At 32.5% G+C, this 21,721-nt stretch overlaps 3 protein-coding genes across 4 annotated transcripts; 1 reads left to right on the top strand and 2 right to left on the bottom strand.

Annotated features, from left to right (window-relative positions):
• Positions 1 to 5,969: 5,969 nt before the first annotated feature.
• On the bottom strand, positions 5,970 to 13,434 carry fam162a (family with sequence similarity 162 member A). Of its 2 annotated transcripts, NM_001430978.1 has the most exons (6): positions 13,421 to 13,434; positions 13,274 to 13,330; positions 8,949 to 9,032; positions 8,474 to 8,585; positions 6,398 to 6,506; positions 5,970 to 6,306 (listed from the first exon to the last, which is right to left on the bottom strand). In NM_001430978.1, exons 2-6 carry the CDS (start codon positions 13,323 to 13,325, stop codon positions 6,193 to 6,195), a joined length of 471 nt encoding a protein of 156 aa, NP_001417907.1. In that variant the 5' UTR covers positions 13,326 to 13,330; positions 13,421 to 13,434; the 3' UTR covers positions 5,970 to 6,192. The 2 variants fall into 2 exon arrangements, with proteins under 2 accessions (NP_001417907.1, NP_001082812.2); NM_001089343.2 differs by having other exon boundaries at positions 13,274 to 13,434.
• Positions 13,435 to 13,851: 417 nt separating this feature from the next.
• mix23 (mitochondrial matrix import factor 23) lies at positions 13,852 to 18,092 on the top strand. Its single transcript, NM_200807.1, is given in 5 exon segments — positions 13,852 to 13,900; positions 15,529 to 15,654; positions 16,163 to 16,309; positions 17,691 to 17,750; positions 17,830 to 18,092. Coding segments are annotated over 4 exon segments (369 nt in total). The 5' UTR covers positions 13,852 to 13,900; positions 15,529 to 15,543; the 3' UTR covers positions 17,881 to 18,092.
• Positions 18,093 to 18,923: 831 nt separating this feature from the next.
• cst14a.2 (cystatin 14a, tandem duplicate 2) lies at positions 18,924 to 20,057 on the bottom strand. Its single transcript, NM_001103129.1, has 3 exons — positions 19,885 to 20,057; positions 19,697 to 19,798; positions 18,924 to 19,351 (listed from the first exon to the last, which is right to left on the bottom strand). The coding sequence occupies exons 1-3, from the start codon at positions 19,954 to 19,956 to the stop codon at positions 19,223 to 19,225; spliced, it is 303 nt and encodes a 100-aa protein (NP_001096599.1). The 5' UTR covers positions 19,957 to 20,057; the 3' UTR covers positions 18,924 to 19,222.
• Between the last annotated feature and the right edge of the window lie 1,664 nt (positions 20,058 to 21,721).

Raw genomic sequence — 21,721 nt, 5'->3', positions numbered from 1 at the left:
CTCCATCTTTTTTTAAGCTAAGATTTAGGGCTGGGCGATTAATCAAAAAGTAATCGAAATTCACTAGCTATAATAATCAATCAAAATTTTCCAGGTCAATTTTTTTTCAATTACTTTTTCTACCATGTGGAGTCACGTGACCCGGCTCTGTCAAGGCTAAATTACACTTATTATATTATGATGATTTAAACTTTTTATATTATTTTGATATTATATTTCTGCTATGGGCACATGTAAAGTCTGGTGCAGCCTTCGCATACATGCGCACCAGTCAAAAAAAATTCCTATTCGTCACAACAACGAGCAGAGCAAGCTTTGTGATTGGTTGATTTGGTAGCGTGACGATGGTGGGCGGTGCAGAGAGCCTCATTTTAGGCAATGCGTTTTAATATCAGTTGTTCAGCGTTGATTCAGTTATTTTAAAATCAAGTAATGCACCCAACATTCAAAATTTATTTGTGAGCATATTTACTGTACAAAACTTGTCAGTAAACTATGAAAATAAAATATATAAATAAAATAATCGTTCATTAATCGTAATCCAGTTAAAATGTTCAATTAATCGAGATTTTGATTTTAGGCCAAATCGCCCAGCCCTACTTAGATTGATTGATTTTGTGATTAATTTAAAAAAATGCATCGCTATTCGGGTGACAGCGGTTCAGTGGGTATCGCTGTTGCCTCACAGCGAGAAGGTTGCTGGTTCGAGCCTTGGCTAGGTCAGTTGGCATTTCTGTGAGGAGTTTTTGCATTAGGGCTGGCCTGATAAACGATATTATATTGAATCACGATCAAATTTATGTCAATAATGATAAGCTCTGGACTTTTTTTTTTTTTTACTTTATATTGATCTAAGAGCTAATCACACAGCAGAAATGTGCAACAATGGGAATCTAAAAGTGTGTTGATATTAGAGATGTACCAAATTTTCGGTCACCGAAAATTTATCGGCTGAAAGTAATTCGTTATGCCATTTAATGGATCCTCTAATTTTTGTGGCTTCAGTCATTGTTGGGGTACTCTTTTAAATCTGTAAGCATTAACAACTTGTATCGAAATATATATCATTATCGTTCAACATGAACAATAATTATCGAGATAGCATTTTTGCCATCTCGCCCAATCCTAGTTAGCATTGTAGTCCTAGTTTGTTTTCCCTGTGTTCACTCTTGTGGGTTTCCTCTGGGTGCTCCAGTTTCCCCCACAGTCCAAAGACATACACTATAGGTGAATTGAATAAACTAAATTGGCCATAGTGTATTTGTGTAAATGAGTGTATGGGTGTTTCCCAGTGATGGGTTGTGGCTGAAAGGGCATCTGCTGCATAAATCAAATACTGGATAAGTTGGCGGTTCATTCCACTATGGCAAATAAAGGGACTAAACCGAAAAGAAAATGAATTAATGAAACCTTATTCTCTCTTAAATCTATTGTGAGCTGTTTTTGATAGTAAATGGCACTGTAAGATTTACAAAACCAAACTCCACTTGAACCTAATTCCTTATTTAAATAATAAAGTTAGGAAAGGTTTAAGTGAATTACAAGTGTTTATATTGAGCCATCTGCTGTTAAAAACTAAACTCAGAATCGTTTCAAGAGAAAATAGCGATTTATTTTGAAAATATCAAAACTAAGGTAGAACAGTTTTTCGCCCCAGCTCTAATCTACTTCATTATTCTCAATGTATGAATGGAACATGGCACTAAAACAGGATGCAATGTCACAAGATGTGACCACAGAAAGGACAGAATGCTCAAGCATTCCTCTTCTTTTTTCTTCATAGTCATGATGTTGCCCCTTAGAGGTTACATCAAGCATAAAAAATGCGTCACTATCAGCAGATCTGCTGATTCGTAATGCTATTTTGACTCCTTTACACATTTTAAAAGGTTTTCACAAGTTTCAGCTGAAAATGCTATTTATTAATTTATTAGTCTCATTTAATGCAGCGCACAGCCATGTTTTAGATGTTAAGTGATAGTGTGACCACTAGGGCTGAACAATATATCATTTAAGCATTGATATGTTTGAATCTGCAATAGTTACGATTTATTAAAAAGTAAAAAACAAAGATATTATTAAATTAGTTTTTTATTATTTATGACCATGATATTTTACATTGAATTGTTCAATCTTGTTCAATTCCCCAGAAAACCACAAAGCAGTTTATTTATTTTTGCTTGTACTTAATTATATTTTATGCAGCATGGAAAAAGACAGACTGATCTTCTCAGTCGATTTAATTTAATGAAATCTTTCCAAGTACAGCTAGTCAAGTCAAATGGTGAAATTATATTCATATTGCAATATATATTGGGCAAAACAAAATATTGCACTGCCAGATTTTTCCAATATCAAGCAGCCCTCGTGACCACCATGTGAACCAGGACCAACTGCATCATTTTCTTTAGGTACTAACTTACTAAATGAACTGTGAACACTCTAGAAAAGCTCATCCCACACTGCTTCATTCACAAAATACATTTATTACATGTTTACTATTATGAATAATCAACCTACATCATTCAGCGCTGTTGTAAGCAAGCTGGGTCATTTAAACCAAGCATGACAATTTAGGGAATCGTGCAGGGATGTGCCATTGCAAAAATTATACATGGTATTTGCATTTGTCGTTTTAGCAGATTGGTTTTATCCAAACTGCATCTATGGCATTTCACTTCATCAGTTCTTGCCAGAATTAATTAGTTTATTTTACTCTGTATTTGCCAGTCACTTTTTAAAAGTGTAATTATTATAAGACACTAAATGTGTGATAGCTGATAAAATGATATACTATTTTGACTAAAAAGGTTAGAAATGGTCTGGTCATGCCATAAACAATTAGTACAGTATAATGATAAGTGCATTAACAGCAAAAAAGAAGCATTATATTGATAATTTTACAAGTTTGTTGATTCCATTTTTAATACTCTTTGAAGCAGGATGGATTCTGATTGGTGGTTGACCTTTTTATCATTCATCAGTCAAACATGATCACCAACAATATTATTACTCTGTTACAGTTATGGTGTTAAATCTGCCATTATTTTAAATGTAGACAGATGTTTAAAGCTATATTTCAAGAGTTCGCACTTAGATACTGTTTGACAACTTGTTAGCAAGTTAGCAGGTTTGGCATGCTGTCCCGGGAGAGAACCCTGAGCTCGGAGATAGTTGAGCCCAGGGCTCCAGCCAGGTCCATAGAGCATGTGAGGGGAGTACGAGGTCAAGTGTTCTCGAGGGCTCCCCTCGGCAAAAGAGGAAAGGAGGAGAAGGGGTGGATGGGGGGTTTGTTCGGAAAACGAAGATAAGGGAGTAGTTCTTAGCTAGGTTACTTATAGTGAGTTTGGATCAATCCGATTGGCTAGCCAATGAGTGTAGATGAGTGGCCAGCTGCAGTCAATCATATCATGAGCTCCTCTCGAAATTAGTTTGTGAAACTTCATTTTTGATTGTTATTATACTGTAATAATAATAACATAATAATCATTCAATATTTATTAAAATTTGCAAAAAATTAAACCTAACACTTAAATTATAATGACGTAAAAATACACGTAAAAAAAGCAACCCAAGGAGTCCATTAAAAATATCCAAATATAATCAATAAAAACGTTTTCCAAAACGCGTATCCATATTATAATGTAATCCTGTAGTTTTAGCATTGTAACTACAGCAGTGGGAAAAATTGTCTGAGAAATTGATTCTACTTCGTTTAAGCAAATAAAGATAAAGATATATTTTGAATTACATAAATGTCAACTTGCATGACCTGCCGAACCCACAAGCACTATCCTTGCGAGCATTTAAATGTACAATTAAAAATCTAGCGCCATCTACAGTTTAAAAGTAAAGAGTAGCGCTGCATTTGGAAAATTGCAGAATCAATTACTCAAATAATTTTCCAACTACTAAATTTTAGACGTAAAAACAAAACAGTTCACAGTAAGACTAAAGGCCCCCAAGATAATTAAACTGGAATAAAAGAACAAACTGGTGTGAGGTTATTTGAGGAGAAAACAAAACTACGGCCGTGCCTGAAACCGCCTACTACTCAGTAGGTGCTGCATTTGAATATAAATCAACTATTCAGCCATTAGAAAAGGGTGTTCTATACAGTATGAATGTGAGCAGTATGAATGAAACTTGGCCATACAGGGTTTGACGCTTACTTTTTTCAGAAGAAGCACATGCGCTTCCAAGTTGAAAAATTTAGGAGCACATTAAAGAATTTTAGGAGTGCAGTGAAAATATAAAAATTAAATAGGTTTTTGCCTAATAAATATACATGAGGAGATGGTTAAAAGCAAAGCAGTTTCACTCATTTGAATACAATAAGTACAATAGGCTTTATTTTACTGCAACAATAGCTTAAATGGTATTTAATAATAATTTACAATTAAAGCTGTATGAAGTTTAGCTAGCGGTCCACAGCAGGACTGGGATCAACTGTATCATACCATAAGAGTGAAGAGCGTGTTGTTTTACTGTGGCCGAGAGAATGAAGTCATCAATCAAGCTCATTAAAAAATAAATGAAAATTTGCACATGCGACTAAATAAATTTTCCAGTTTGCACACATCTATTTTTAGTCGCACTGTCGAGCCCTGACATACTACATCCGCCATTTTATCATGATCCAAGGACGTAGGTTTCCACTTAACATTGGTGGGGACTGGGGATGAGTGAATACAATTCCCCCACAGCCCCGCCAAGAATGAATATTGTTTTTTTATATATATTATATATATATATTGCTATTAATTATTTAACTGCTATTAAAATATATTATTAATTAATCCTCTCTTCATAACATGTATTAAGTTAAATTAAATAGTCAGGCGGGTAGCCAAGAAGATTCAGGTGGTATGAAAGACCAAAAGTTGGATTATTTTTTATTATGTTTGAATTACCTTATTATTCAAATGGCCAAATTCTGACTGAGGAAGGTTGAATGTGCTGGCCAGTTTGTTATTTGCCTAAAGGCTTCAGTTTTTAATTTAATTCAAGTTTTAACAGATTTCCCAAAGAAAATGATGATAAAAAATGTATTTTAAAAATAAGTATATTTTAATATTTTAAGAGTTTAGATGCAAAAACCTCACAATGCAATTTAATATTTTCTTCTAAAATTAGCATTTTTCTCCAACTCCTGTGTGTGGACTATGATTTTGCTTTTATAGTGACAAACACGTTCTTATCATTGCCTTTAAAGTGAAATAACAACATAAATATACGAGGCTGAGAAAAACGCTCATTTTACATGGCATTTCGAGGTTTCTTCATTTCTTTATTCTAAGAATTTAAAGTTCTAATTTCTAATTCAAAGTATTTTTATTATTTATAAAACTGTAATAAAACTTTGTTTAAATGCACGTGTAAATAAAGCAATTTGACAAAAGGGTAGGAAATATTTTTGGTACATCAAAAAGTGTAGTTATAATAACAATTCAACAAGATAATCCAGCAACTATCAGTTCTTAATATGTCACTAAAATGTAATACGTATACCCCAATAAAACAGAAAACACGTCGGCCCTGTCATGATCACGTGACCTACCCATGTCAGTTGCATCGATTCACTCTCATTTATGAACTATTTTGCAGGGCATCATAGGTGAATTTCGTCAGTAGTAGGTCATCGGGGTACTTCTCACAAACTGTTTTACAAATTCTATGAATTTAGACAAACTACTCGTCTCGCTTACTGTTTTAAGCATACTATATAGGACGCAGACTAGTTTTCTGTGGCTGTAAACACCTGCAAACTCCCATTGTTCAAAGGTAAATGCATAATAGGTAGGCGTGGCTTTGAGGCTCCACCTACTTTACCATCATATTGTGAGACTCACTTCTTCTGTTCAATCTGCTGAGGTCAGATATCCTTAAATGAAAGCAAACAACTCAAATGCTGCTTAATAGAAGCCATTGAAGTGGAATTCAAATGAAATGCAACACTAACACTGTTGTTTTATGTTCAACTGAAACCCTATTTATTCCGAATATATATTTACAATAAACACACAAAGGAAATCTCGCAATTTAATTTAATACACTACTTTATAAAATCTGTTAACTGTGTGGAGGAATATCTGTACCACCTCCACCAGAGTTCCTGCGGTGTGGCGTTTGACATTATTTAGAAGAAATGGTTGCTTTGTGAATGATGGGTTTTGGGAGCTCAGTTGGATCTCACTGGGCTTTAGCGTCAAGGGCATTTTCCTCTTTCTCTCTCATGGCGTCCTCTCTCCATTTGGCCTTCTTCTCCATGTTAATAGCGATCAGACTTTCATTCCGACTAACAGCCTGTTAAGGAAGTTAAGGGTTAAATGATATGACAGGCATTAATTAAACAAAGCAATATGGTTTAAGTTTATCCAAGAGCACACTTTATTACCTTTTTGCCAGAGACGATCATGACTAAGCACGCAAAGATGGTCAGTCCCATCATGATATAGCAGGCCTTCACACGCACTCTGTTCCTGGCAGCATCAATCATCTCGAATCTGTAAACAGTGCATTAGCATAAATAAGAAATAGTGCAAAAAGTTCTGATTCACTACACAGAAATGGTTGATATGAGTCTTTATTCAAATAAGAGCTATATTGGCTGCATTATATTGTTTTTGTCTAATTAAACAAAACCAGTTCATAAGTGCATTTGCTTTTGAATCTGACTTCACTGGCAACACTATACTTTTGATTCCCATATACAATAATATATATATTTACAGCTACTGTACATTTCTGATGTTCGCAATCCATCCCTTTGTGCCCCCTGGCGGCAAACTGCTATTACACCTAAACATTTTTGTAATCAGACATCACACGTGGCGATAGTGGTCATATTGAACTGTCACTTACTGTACGACTGATTTGTAGCAATCATATCTTAATGAATCAGGTGTCCCTGGTCACTGTATGTATCAGAGATTTACGTCATAAAACAAGAGTCATCTTTTCTCAAATATGGCTACATTGGTTGCGTTATAGGTTCTGGATTAATCAAACAGAATCAGTTCAAAAGAGCCTCTTTTTTCTTTTCTTTTTATTTTGTTGCCTGTGATGACAGTTTACAAAGATGTTTTTAGATATTATTTTGAGGTAAAAGGTGTTTATATAGTTTTACATCCAATACAGCCCTTAGAATTCACAATACAATTAAAGTTTTTTTTATTATGTGAAAAGAACGTAAATGGTTGAAATGACTAACATAGTGAAAGACTTTCCACTTTTCCCTTTTAAACTTTCATAACAAGAAAATTCCACCCTAATAAATAATAAAATAATGATACACAGCATGGCTTAATAATAATAATAATAATAATAATAATAATAATAATAATAATAATAATAATAACAGAAACAATAGTAAATAAAAAGGAGTAAAATAAAATAATAAAAAATACATAAAAATTCAAATAAATTTTCTTAGACATCATGCAAAAAATCATTGATAGTGAGGTAATGTTTAATGTAAAATGCTTTTAGGATCAGGTATAATGCATCATCAGGTGAATTGCACACCACAAATATAGTAACAACAATGACAGAGTTTCAAAATGCCCATGAATGATAAAGTTTGACTCACTTTGACAGAAAACAATAAAATGATTAAATAACAATAATAAAATCCTTATGATTAGTGGAAATAATAGCACAGAAAACAACTGGAATTATTGGAACAAGTCTCTCTGTTGGTATTGTCTAAATATTTACTGATCATTTGATTATGATTATTAATCAATACGCAGTGATCAGCATACATGTGTACACCCCTCACAAATCTCTTTTAAATTAGTATTTTCTGTAGGATGCTTTACAATATTATGTGTATATACATTAGATTAGTCAGTTATGAAGCCAAATCTGGAGCTAATCTAACAAATTAACTTAAGATAATGAAACAAAAACTAGTAGCCCAAATTAAAATGTTAGCGAAAATTTTTAAATAAAAATTTTAAAAAAGAGAAGAAATTAAGAGAAACAAAAAATGTATAAAATGTTGTAGTTAGTAATATTTTTTTCCAATATTTCACATAATTTAAATGTATTATCTTTCTGTTTCTAAAGATGTTTGGTGACTAAAATATTACTTTAATACATATATATTTTCAATAAATCTGTTTTGTTCAAATGCACCAAAATATATAAATATATAGCATAATATAAAAAAATTTCAAAAAGGGATGTATATGTATATATACAGTACGAGGGGTCACAGAGGATGTGCCTGCTGTTTTCCATCCTAAACAGAGCCCACTTTGATCTCCCACCAGATACCATCAATTACACTAATTACCTGTCAGTACACAGAGTAAATCTCATTTCAACCTTACAGCACACGTCTCTCGTGTCCCACCAATAAGCAGGCACAACTTCAGTCACATGATCTTCTAAACCAACAACATAATCAGTAGCACATTTAAAAACAGAGGGTTTATCCTAACGTAAACAGGAAGAGTCCACTTACGACACAAACTCTGGAATCTGCTCTACGGTTTTGAATCGTCCTGACCACATCAACATCTTCTTATCCCAATCTGACGGCCGGTAGCCTGGTAGTTTAAAACCAGGCCGTTGTGCTAAAACCAACAAAGAGAAAAGAAACACAAGGTGTTAGTGCAAAGCCAGTCCATTGGGAACACAAATAAACTTCCCAGTGCAATATAATCCACATAGAACCACCAAAACAGGAACTTATCTAGACTCAATCCATGCTATAATTACACCGTTGAGTGTTACGTACATGTTTTTGCTTGTTTTGAATTTTTTTTTGATTTCTAGACCTTCAAGGGAATAAAACATGCTCTCTCATGTCGAATGCTGTGTCACATCGACTTGCTATGTCATATCGAGTGCTAAGTCATGCCGAGTGCTGTGTCATTTCACATGCCGCACCTTTCAATGCAGGCAGGTAGAAGTGAATGTATTTTGGGAGTACTGACTCTGAGGGGATGCAGATGGCCCTTCCTGAGGCTTGATACACAGTCTTCTGTTCCCTGTGGTCATCATACCTCTCCTCCACTGCCCTGTTAGGGAAAAACAACCTTTACAGTGATATTCTGGCCTAAAATGAACATTCTGTCATCATTTACTCACATTGTTCTAAATGTATATACATTACTTTCTTCTGATATTATAAACAATGTTGGTTGTCAGAGTTAACAGCACTAATTAGCCCCTTTCCCCACATACAAACCTTTCTGGAAAATTACAGGCAATTTTCTGGAAAGAGATCATGTGTAAACAGGCCTTTTTTAAAAATACCAATAAATTAGTTCCTGCAATTTTTCCGGAAAGAGAAGTTGTAACATTACAAGTAATTTGTGTGAACGCAGAATAAAAATTACCGGAAAGCACGCATTCACGCTTTGAACATGCTGGCGTGAGATGTCTACTCCAGCCAATCAGAACATTCAGACGCATTCACATCCTCGCTGTTTATGAAAATAAAAGCTTTTGAATATTTTTCCAGACACATTTAGCTACTAGATGTTAGTCAGATAATGTTTCTATGTTCCTTCTTAGTGCAAACTGTGGAAAAAAATATCAATAAAACGCTGATGATAAGCCGCTGTTTGTTTACCTTCAAGATCTACTTCATTTGCTTTACGCATGTGCACGTGAAGCAGCTGGTGAGCGCCAGCACACACACATATAATGTACATCTCGACATGTGAAAGTGTTCCTTCATATGTTTTTATCGAAGTTGTTCACAATACTTATCCATCCAAAGAGTTTGTAATGTAATGTAAAAAGAGTTCTGGTTAATGATGTCAGAATTTACCTGTTTTTGGAATGAATGTGTAAATGGTCTATTTCGGAAAAATTCCAGAACGTCCTTGCCTGTGTGAACAGCACTGTTTTAATTTAAATTCAATTTAAAGTCATTCCAGAAATTTTTCAGATATTTACCGGTATCACTGTGTGAAGGGCGAATTGTCTTGACACAGAATTGTGAATTGACACAGTATTGTTTTTACCTACTACTGAAGTCAATTGGTTAACAACAGTGTCAACTAAAGAAAAACAAACAACGTATGTGCTGATATTCAAAAATGCAATATGCTGATAATGATCATGAATGATTTTTTGGCACTGTCAATAGTTATTATAAAAACTTTTATAGCTTGGATTATCCTGATTGCTTTATTGGCAGTGGTGTTAATCGAAGCAGAACTAAACACTTCAAGACTTAACAAGCTTTTTATTTTAAACACAACTTAGGAAACTACGTCAACTTAGACTATTACATGGCCTGAAATATTGATTGAAATGGTCAGATTTTTTAAATTAGGCTATTGTTTGTTAACACTTTACAACAACGCTCTATTTGATAACATTAGTTAATTAACTAAACTGATGAAGAAAACGATTTAGTAATTTCAGCTGATGTTGATTTCTTAGTTAATGTTTATAAAATACGTAGTAGGTAGGTAAATACAATACAAGTAGGGCTGCACGATTCTGGCTAAAATGAGAGTTATGCTTTAATTTAAAACTAAGATCACGATTTTCTCACAATTCTGTAGATGTAAAAAAAGGTTAATATGAGTAGCCAATTATTACTGTTATTTCCCAAACATATGGTAATACAACACTAATAATATTAGGCTTATGTGTAGGTCTACTGTTGGTTAAAATGCTACATGTTGTACAGACTTAGAATGGTGGACTTGAACAGACTTTCAATATGTCCTGGTCATTAATGTACAGTAAAGTTACGTCATAATACAGCTATTCATAATACTGAAGTTGGATTATTGTGTTCGAGACATGCTTGCAATCTGTCATTGACACCATTATTAGACCTTTTTTTCACTGGTAAAATGAGACATTTGTCATTATCAGATTTCCTCTTACATTATATTCATTATATAGGCTAGAGTAGTTATATTGGCACTGTTAAACATTTTTTTCATGCACAACACTCTGGGTTTGCTATGAAAGAAAAAACATATCAAATGCTTGCCCTAATCATAACTCTAAAATGCGATATGATCATTTAAATGATGTTTACATTTTCGGTTTCTCTTTTACTGCCGAGTGCGGTTTATGTCATGGCTGCCATTACTTTGAGGAAAAAAAACAGACATGCAAATCATACTTCCCGCGTGGCTCACCACGATTACTTTGTGTAACATCTAAACGTTATTTTAGCCTGTTATTCACAGCCTATGCAGGCTCTGTTCACTAAAATAGACGCGGGCATCATTACATGAAGACAGAGATGACATTTTTGGGTGAATTATACCTTATAAATACAGTATGTAAAAACAATGTGAAGACTTGTGCGACCGCCTTTATGCTTGACTCCTGAACTTGAAAATATCATTGGCTGAATCCTAGAAATGCTGGATTAAGATTGTGTGGAGCTTGTGATCTTTTTTCGATTAATCATGCAGCCCTAAATTTCAGTCAGAATGTATTTATTGGAGCTGATAACTAAGTTAAATTTTGTTTTAAGAAACAAACTTTAAGGTCATAGCTTCTGTAACAAATGTCTATTGTCAATGTTAAGGGCTAAATATAGAATATACAATAAAGTAGTAAAGTTATTTTAGTTGCAAAAGATTGCTAGTTAATAATAGTTAGTTTAATTGCATACTGTATATTGTGATAAAAAAAGATTAATCTATTATTCCAACAACAAAGATATTGTCATATACCTAGTCTGGCAGAACCTGAATGTGGGCATTCTCTTTATTTTGGGGTGAAGTATACCTAAAACAAACCTTCTGTCAACAATTACTCACCCTCAAACCTGCATAACTTTCTTTAATTAGATTTCTTTCATCATTTTAGTGACAATTTCATTTTGTTTATTTTTCATATTTTGAATAAAATTAGGATGAGGGTGTCAATATTTAGCTTTTATTTTGTTTCATGCATGAAGATGGAAAGATATACAGTTCTGAAAACACGATGCAAGTAAATCATGAAACCATTTCCCTTTTCTTAAAGCTGAACTCTCCCTATTGGGCTGTTGTGTTGAGCATGGTGATCTGTATGTTTATGCAAGACGAATATGTTATTTCCTGTAACATCTGCATTCCAAAACGTTTGTTTTACATACGAGGATAATAAACTTCTGTTTTGAGAATTCTCTCACAGAGCTTTTAAGGATTTGATGTCTCATTTGAACAGGAAAACTATAATAAAAACATATACTTAACTATTTAAAAGCAATATTCACACAACAGCTATTACCTCACTCACTCATTGGCAAAATACCATAGTTACTATGCTAAAAGTGTACAATCTTCCATCATTTTATTTAATTTCTTTTTTTATTAGCTACTCATGACATAGATCATATTCATTTAAGATAAGATTTGTAATAATACATTAATAATAGCCATTAATAAAACTGGATAGGACTATTTTTTATATATACAATAAGTGTGATTTTATGTGAACACCAAAATAAGATAATTATTAGGTTATTTTATAAATACATAAAATAGATTACATGCTAGCATCTACTTTGATGTTTCGAAGAACTTTTGTCAAAATAAAATGTCAAATTATTACTAAAAAAGTTCCATCATTCTTCAGTATAACAAAATTACGAAAATATGTAAAAAAAATTATAAAAATGTAACTCTAAAATAAAAAAATTATAATTAGTAATGAAATCATTTTAATTATGTATTAAATTATTTAAACGTTTTGCTGACAAACAGGTTATACCTAGTGGTCTGCAAGATATTTGACAAAGTATACAAATAAAATATACAATAAATTTGTATTTTTTAATCTTAAATTGAGTCTTTTTTTTTTTTAATCAAATGATTCTTGTTCTAATTATGCCTGACAAAAAATTTTTTTCATATAAAAATAATTGTCTGCTTTATATAATACTGTATATTTATAAACATTTATATTTTGGGTAATTCAATAATGAATAACAATTTGTTAATAATATAAAAACTCATTTTTGCTTTAGTTGTAGACTTTAATAATACACAGGTGTAACGTTACATTTGATCAAAAAAATCAAATTAGTTTCAGAACACCTCTTTCCTCATATTAAATAAAACGTCAATCAAAAGTGACAAAATCCATCAAACAACCTCCAGAATCAAACCATGTCAGTCTAGAAAAGTTAGACTGCGTCATAATTAATGTATAACCATGTGTCGACTGCTTTATTTTGGGCTGATAAGTGTCTGAAGAATGCCCGCTGTGCCCACGGTGCCCATGTGGCAAAGCTTATCGTCTGCCTGCTGACTGCGTCCGTAACAAACAACAAATGGAAAACACTGACCTATTAAAGTGCCAAAAGCGGCGCGAGGCCCGCGGATCATGCTGAACATCATCGCTTCTGAAGGAAAATATGATGAGAGAGAAAAGACAGTTTTATGCCATTAAATCGTGGCAAAATGACAATGCCAGGCTTACTTCCTCTAAGTACCTGAAAGTCAGTTTGAGATCGTACTTGACCACAGAGCTAACGTAATGAAACACTGAAGGACCCTGAGCAGACAAATCAGTCCATGTGAGCGCCTGTTAAGGCGTATATGTAAACAGACTGCGACACGCATGTAGTTGCACTTGAATAATATATATACACATATGTAATTAAATACATGATTTTGCTACATAATATTTTACATCAATTAAATGACGATTATTTATTCGCATTTAATGCTTATGCATATTTTCATGTGAGAAATAATTGCATTAAATAATATCTTCTAAATGGCATCTCAGTAGCATAAACATGTGGTAATGCTTACGTAACATTATCAGTAACTGGTAAAAGCTACAGGTTTTGTAATATTGAGTATAATGCAGGCAGTATTCTGGATGCCCTCGGCGCGCAGGACCTCTTCAGCTAACCATGGCGGCGCCCGGTGGAGTTCTGAACTGTGAGGACTTCTCACTATTTCAGGTAAAGCGAGCAGGTTTGTCAGTTGTCGAGATAAAATTGTGCGGCATTTTTAAGCGCTCACTTATTTTTGTGACCACGTTTGTTGTGATGTCAATGAGAATGTTGTATGAATGTCTGACCCTCGGTGGTCTGTCGCATTTAACCGTGAGCTTCATTGAGCAAACATGAGTGACTGGAGGCTCATCAGTTATTCGTTCTTAAAATAATAATAAAGTGAAATTTTACAAAATTTTTACTAAAAATACATTTCATTTATATAGTATTTATATACTATGCAAAATTCTGAATTTAAAGGATAGATAAATCTATAGCCAATAAGTACATATTGTTGTGCAACATGTGGGTAGATTAATTTTCATGATTTTTTTTCTTCAGTAACACTATTTGGACGTTCAAGGGATGGCGAATTTTCTATGTGTTTCTAATTATTATTTACTTTAATTTATTTTAATCGGATTAAATATGACCCTCTGGTATTGTTCTTTTTTTTTAGAAGTCAGTTGTGTTTTTTGTAATAGTTTTATTTTTGTGAAATTAATATACAATATTACATTTTTAACACACACACACACATATATATATATATATATATATATATATATATATATATATATATAGAGAGAGAGAGAGAGAGAGAGAGAGAGAGAGAGAGTATTGTCTTGTTAAATTCCTGGTTACTTTTCTTTTACAAGATTTAGGGAATTTAGTAATGCACCACTTATAGATTTTGGTTGTATGATTATAGTCTGAGGAATAATTGCAGCTATCACGATTAATATGCATTTATTAATTTAACATCAAAACACTACTAGTTTATAAAATCACATGAAAACTACTTGTTTAATAAAGTGTAATTTATTCTTGCTCGGTAACTAAATAATACAGCACAAAATACTAATAAAAACAAACAATAGTCCATTTCTCTTTGGACTTAAAAATAAATAAAAAAAGTTTTTTTGTTTTTTTTGCATTTAAACATAGTAAATCAATTTACACTGAAAATAAATGACAGAACAATGAATGAATGAATAAATGAATGAATGAATAAATAAATAAAAGTTACATTCTTTCTACTATGTGCATCTGGAAAGCGTGCAAGAAAAGAAATAACAAACTTGCGCAGGCAACATGTGAACGGCCCTTAGTAAACAGCCTCAGCCATAGTTATTCCAGTGTGTTTGAGTATTAGCCTCAGTGTACAGAGCTTGGAACTTTAAACTAGCGCACAGTTATAATAACTTTTAGTTGCAGCTGTTTTGTTCCGTACAGAAACACAGTGTTGAAAAACCTTTACGATTAATTAATCGTGATGAATTATAGCGTGGTTAATAGTTAAATCAGTTAAGCATTGCATCCCTAATGTCATTACTGGCTACTTTATTACATTACAAAATGTAGATATAATCATGATTACAGTCAAACAGAAATGTTTATTATATTCTGGTTCATGTCATTATTATCAGATTTTAACTTCTTACTTGAGTCTTTTGACTCAGCTCAATGGTAAGCTGTCTCAAACTAACCATATATGATTGTATCACTTAGAAGAAGTTTAGAAGAAAGTTCTGTTTTTATCGATCATTTGCTGCAATTTAACATGTTTTTCTATCTTTCCTTTTGTTCTGTAGGAAGTATTAAAAGTGATGCGCACCATAGATGACAGAATCGTTCATTCCTTGAACACTACGGTGCCCACTGCATCTTTCTCAGGCAAAGTGGACGCCACACAGACCTGCAAAGAGCTTTATGAATCTGTATGTATCACAATACTCTTAATGGAATAGCTCATCCTAAAATGAACATTTTCTGTTAATTTACTTACCCTCAGGCTATTCAAGATGTAGTTGACTTTTTTTTCAGTAAAACATTTTAAAGAAGGTTTTTAGCTGAAACTGTGGTCTTTGGTTTTTCATATAAGCAATGCTACCTGCATTTTGTCTGTCAATAAAATAATATCAGACAATAATTGCTCCTGTCAATACATTGAGGTCTTATGATGCAAAATGTCCTAAAAAGCTCAAGACTACTTGGCTGTGGATTAACTGTAATAATGTTAATAATAAATAAATAATGTAAATTGGTAAAGACATCATCAGGAGCTGTGGGTATTAATTTTGTGTTGCCTGTATTTTTGTTTTTCTTTGAACACTCAAAGTAGCAGTTTTTAACACATTAACACTGATTCTTTTCATGTTCCACTGACAAAAGTATGATGCCATAGACCTTCATGTTTTAATTACAAGCCTTTTGTATGTTTTTCAGCTTATGGAGGCTCATCTATCCCGGGATAAGGCAATAAAGTCATGTATTAAAGAAACTTCTGCAGTCGTCAGTCAGTTACGTGAAGAGAGAGCCAAAGATAGTGACAACTTGTCAGTTATCAAGCAACTCAGGAAAGAACAAACTAAGGTAATGCCATCAAGGGGGTCATGTGCTACTAATAATTTGAATATGCAAACCAATGTCTTAAAAATAAATGGTTGTCAACTTAAACTAAATATCCATATAGAAATGTGATATATGAAAATATATACAGATTATAGATGTATATAGTGCTTGCCACATATAGACTTTACTTGGGCAGGCCACCCAGGTATATTTAGTGGCTTTTTTTTTTTTTTACTATTATTATCATCCTTTTACACTTTTTTTTGTATCTGCCCAATATAAACAAACATCTGCGAGCAATTAAATAGTGGAAAATCTTCTCTCCTTTACCCGTTTCATACGGCTTGTTATGTGTGGGCAAGAATTGTAAACACTCCCACCACAGTCTTCTGTGCCTGCAATTCCACAGAGACTCGCACCTTTTTGCATCCGGTCGTGGTTTTTAAATCTATTAAAATGTCCGGGATTTGGTTTTGCTTTAGTTTTCTAAGCTGTCATTAATTTTTTAATGTGCACGAGAGAGAAGCAGATTTTACCTGTCAGGGGTACTCATGGCTCCTGAATAGCATAAAAGAGAAATATTGGTTTATTTATTTATTTTTTTTAGTTTTTTTCAACTGTTTTCTTTTTAATCTTTTTAATGCATTGAAAAAAAAAAGTTTAAAACCAATAATAAAAAAAATTGTTAAAAATCTAATTGTTTTGTTTGTTGCATATGGTTAACCATTGCCATGTTAACATTACTGTATGTGTTTTTTAAGTCAGCTACCACCGTAAGCATATTTAAACCTGTGGGAAGCACTGCGTGTGTGTGTATGTATATATGTGTGTGTGTGTGTGTGTGTGTGTATATATATATATATATATATATATAGATAGATAGATAGATAGATAGATAGATAGATAGATATAGATATATATATATATATATAGAGAGAGAGATGTAACTTTATATATGTATTAGTATAAGGCCATCTACTAGATTTCCGTGTCTCTAAATAAATGCAGACATGATGTAATTTACGGAAATTATTATTTTTTATAAATAAAAGGGAGTTTTATTAATATAATATTTATTTTGCTTATGTATTACTTTTTGCATAAGTTTTACTACAAGTACCATGGCTTAATGGTTAGGGTGGCAAAACCATTGTAATTTGTGCTTGCCATGTACCAAGTACTACATTTAGTTTGAAATGAGTTAATTTTAATTAAAGATAACAAAAATCATTTTTAAAATGAACTTAAGATTGTTAAATCAATATTAATGTCAATTAATATTTCATCACAACCTTAAGGTTTTTACATGCTGTTTATTGAGGGCAAAAAAAACATTGATCAGGGCATATTTTAAAAAAGCCTGGAATCATACTTGATTTTATTTCTCTCAATTTCCATACAGTTAAAACTCATGCAGTCTGAGCTGAATGTTGAAGAAGTAGTCAATGACAGGAGTCTGAAGGTGAGTTATAAAGACCCTCTCCTAATAAATATATTGAGTTGTTAATTAAAACCATTTGCCATGAATGTTTTTATCCCAGGTGTTCAATGAAAGGTGCAGAATCCACTACACCCCTCCCAAGATTAAGTGAATGGTAGTTGTGTTGTCGACCTAAACCACACAGTCAAATAAGGAAGAAACCTGGAGCTGAGCCTGGATGTGTCCATCAGTTTTTCCACGATCCCTTCTCCTCCAGTATATGCTCTGTGTTTCTACAGTGAAGAGACACTACTGCTGTCCTGTGAACCTTTTCATATAAATATTGTACAAAACAGATTTTATAAACAATGAAATCTTTTCCAATTGCTGAAGTGTTGTCAGTTATTTACTTCACAACACAGTTCATTGGAGAGGAGGCATTATTTATCTGTTTTTTTAGATATTGAGGATAAAGCAGAGGGTTTAACACCACAATCTAAAAACCAAAGTATTTGTGTGAGGACACACTACTGTACATTTTAAAAGGCATAAAAATCATTGCTTTTCAATTCATCTCATTGTTTTGACAATGAGGCGTCCGCTCACCATGTATGCCAAGATATTTCTGGTACTTCTGCTTTGATTGACAAAGCTTGATTTAGAGGCATTTTCTATAATATTTTTGGTGATTTTTGTTTTTTTATCCATTAATGTATGGTCAAAACAAAATCAATAGTGATTTAGGGACACTTTAAAGACATTTGACCAGGTTGCATCTTGACTTATTCTCAATTTCGGTTTAAACACTTTCAAGTCCTCCCTAGGGAGGTTGCAGAGAATCATGTTACTACTTGTATAAAGACCCAATTTATATAGTGAAAAAATATTACAAATGTTTTAAATTATTTAAATATACTAATATTATTTTATATGTTGTATTTTTTAGGTTGCTTCTCAGTACTGTCCTGTAAAATGTTTTGTATTTTTATTTAACATTTTATTTATTTGTATTTTACTAATTAATTTATATCTACATGTTTTTTTATTTATTTAAATTCAAAGACATAGAAAAAACGGTACTGTTAAATGTATTTAAAAATTGAATCCAACTTTTTAAAAAGACGTTTTTTGCTCTAGCACTCTGTGAGCCTGCACAGACTCTAGACTCCTAAAAACCCTTCATATAAAGGTAAAAAGAAAAAAAAAACTACCATATGTAATCCAGTACTTTAATGACAGTTACATTGAATAAATCTTCAAAACCACAATCACAACTGTCCAATCATGTATTTTATGGAAATACTGTACATTGTAGGCAGTTAAGTACAAAAAAGTTGTAGACCAAACTAAGATTTCAGTCAAGTGATTTGTTCAGAATGAGTGAAGGTTACTGTTGATAGCTTATTTACAGCACTGCCAAACACAAAATGGAAACATGTTTACCCAGGTAGTGTTTACAAATGGGTTTTGTGTGTATTTGGGGCAGTACTGGCGATGTTTTCTGTTGTTCTGCTTCAGAAGTATTCAATAGCATCATGATGAGCCTTGGCTGTCTGTATGCTTGTCAGCTGCAGTGTTTCTCCAGCATGAGGCAGTGTTTTGTAGACACGCAGATGAACATAGTCTTCATCACCTACATGCACCTAAAACAGATTATTTACTTACAGTGAATACAGTTATTAAAGACTGAAGGCTTTACATTCGTTTTACATTAAAGAGGAAGATAATCCAGAAATGAAGACTTTTTGTCATTTACTCTCCAAGTGGTTTAAAAAAAAGATATTTTGACGAAGGTTGGAAACCAGCAGCTATTGAAAATCAAACTAGATATTATGGAAGTTGACAACATTCTTCAAATTATCTTATCATTGTTCAAAGGAAGAAAAAAACTAAGGATTGGAACAAGGCTGAATAAACTACCAAAGGTGAATTATTTGGTAAACTATGCTTGAGTTAGGTCATTAAATGAGACGTTTAATTTCTCTTACCTTAACGAAGTAATTTGTCCCCGCGACAAGCTGCGTTTTAAAAGATTTAGCAGTAAAAACGTCAAACTTGCGCCCCGCTTTTTCCTCAGCATCAGCCTTCATCTGAGAGCAAAGCGAACCATTTGTGGAATCTCTGTGTATATACATGACATCACAGTTTAATTGATCTGTAGTGTAAATTTACAAACCTGGTCGCATATTTTCTGCACTTCTTCATTTGCATCTTTAGCTTCGGAAGTTCCGCCACAAACTAAAGGCATTTTGAATAAAGCTTGTAGGCGTTTTAACACGCGTTCGCAGTTTTAATTTACAAGCTTTACTGAATAAAAATGACTGTCTCTGGAAAGTTTGCTTCCTGGTTATCACGAGACAGGAACAAACCATTTTTCTGGACCAAAGGGGTTTTTTTGTTTGTTGTGAATTAACTAAAGACAAATGATGCAGTTCTGCTGGCGTGCTTTAGTGTATGTCTAGTTTTGATAAAAGCGTAACTGTTAGGGATAAAAACTGACCTTATTTATCGCAGTGTTTCTCAATTTATGTTGTATTATCCTTAAAAAGTGGTTTGACCCACGTATTTGTAAAGGGCGTGGATGAATTCATCATGGGAAAGCATTTGGTCATCACATCACAATTTTTTGGTTAACTTACACTCAAGATAGAAAAAAATCTTTTAAACTAATTCATAAATACTACCCGGTTAAACATTTCCTCAGTAAATTTACAAAGGATATTGATATAAATTGCAACTTTTGTTCTTTGCTTTTGGAAACTGTTCTCCACATCATTTGGAACTGTGGTTATGTTAAAAAGCTTTGGTATGATGATTCTGTCTTTAGCACAATAAAGGTACTCTTTAATTGCAATTTGCATTTTGAAAACGTATTTTTTTTTAAACATTTTTATTATAATTTGAATGACGAACATTTTGTTATAGCCCATTTATTTTGTTGATCAAGTTTCATATTCATAAGTGTAAATTTTCCAACAAAATACAGTTTTTCTTTGTTTTATAAGGAACTGAAAAATAACTTTTGTACTACTTAGCATAGTGCTAATATAAAGGTCATTAAAATTGTCCATCTGTGTTCTAGTTTCAAAAATTTTGATTAATGCAAAGGTCCTGCTTGTTAGAATTGCAAGAATTTTAGTTAATATTTATACTCTTGTTTTGTGTTTTTTTTGTGCTGTTAATATTATTTACCTTCTATCACCCTGCCAATATTTTGTTTACTATATTGTCATGTATGTGTTGTTTAAAGCATAATAAAAAATAAATACAAAAAAAAATCAACATATTATTGGAAAATAATTATTACTCAAAGTTAAATATTTAACACAGTAGAATTATCCAACAGGCATTAAGTTTATATGTAGTTCTATTTAAGTTATTTTTGCAGGTTTTTCTTAATACTGCACATACAGGTGCATTATTTATAGTTACGAGTAAAATGTTTGGCTAATTTTTTTTTTTTTTTTTTTGGTCTGCTAAGATTTTTTCCTCAAATTTTGAATAAATATATTGTAATTTAGCATTTTATTTCAGAAAATGACAGTTGGTCAAAATAACAAATGTTCCAACTTATTGTAGATCAGAAATCTTTCCAATATGCTGAAGCATTTAAGACATTACATTATATATAAAATGATGTTGATTTCTTTTTAGGATTATTTGAGGTATAGTAATAAAACATTCATCTGAATTTATACATTTAATATACAAATAAATATAATCTGAAAGATTATAAATGCCTTTCAATTTTGATGAGTTTAGTGTATTTTGGCAATAATAAAAAAAGATTCTTCTAAACCTTTGAACAATAGAAAGTAAATTTTTACAAAAGCTTTCAGATAAATGCTGATCTTTTGAACTTTATATTCTTTTTTTTTTAAATTACCAATAAAAATAAATAAAAAATACTATCAGGGTGTAATATTTGTTTTTTCAGTTCTCAGTTACATTACCATTCCTCTTTGCATTCAGTGCTCGCTTTCAGACTCTGCAGCTACTTTCACATGTCAGTA

Source organism: Danio rerio, chromosome 24 (assembly GCF_049306965.1).
Source record: "Danio rerio strain Tuebingen ecotype United States chromosome 24, GRCz12tu, whole genome shotgun sequence".
NCBI classification, from domain to species: domain Eukaryota; kingdom Metazoa; phylum Chordata; class Actinopteri; order Cypriniformes; family Danionidae; genus Danio; species Danio rerio.
Note: the sequence above shows the minus strand (reverse complement) of the source record. Positions and strands in the feature narration are given on the sequence as shown.

What these genes read in the sequence shown, in the direction of transcription:
- fam162a (NM_001089343.2), bottom strand. Translation starts at nt 13,325, where the DNA reads ATGATGTTCAGCATGATCCGCGGGCCTCGCGCCGCTTTTGGCACTTTA. An exon ending in GCCATCTGCATCCCCTCAGA is followed by an intron (nt 8,586 to 8,948) that starts GTCAGTACTCCC and finishes TGTTGGTTTTAG; the next exon opens with CACAACGGCCTGGTTTTAAA. An exon ending in CAGATTCCAGAGTTTGTGTC is followed by an intron (nt 6,507 to 8,473) that starts GTAAGTGGACTC and finishes CACTGTTTACAG; the next exon opens with ATTCGAGATGATTGATGCTG.
- cst14a.2 (NM_001103129.1), bottom strand. Translation starts at nt 19,956, where the DNA reads ATGCCTTTAGTTTGTGGCGGAACTTCCGAAGCTAAAGATGCAAATGAA. An exon ending in TGCAGAAAATATGCGACCAG is followed by an intron (nt 19,799 to 19,884) that starts GTTTGTAAATTT and finishes CTTTGCTCTCAG; the next exon opens with ATGAAGGCTGATGCTGAGGA. An exon ending in GGACAAATTACTTCGTTAAG is followed by an intron (nt 19,352 to 19,696) that starts GTAAGAGAAATT and finishes AATCTGTTTTAG; the next exon opens with GTGCATGTAGGTGATGAAGA.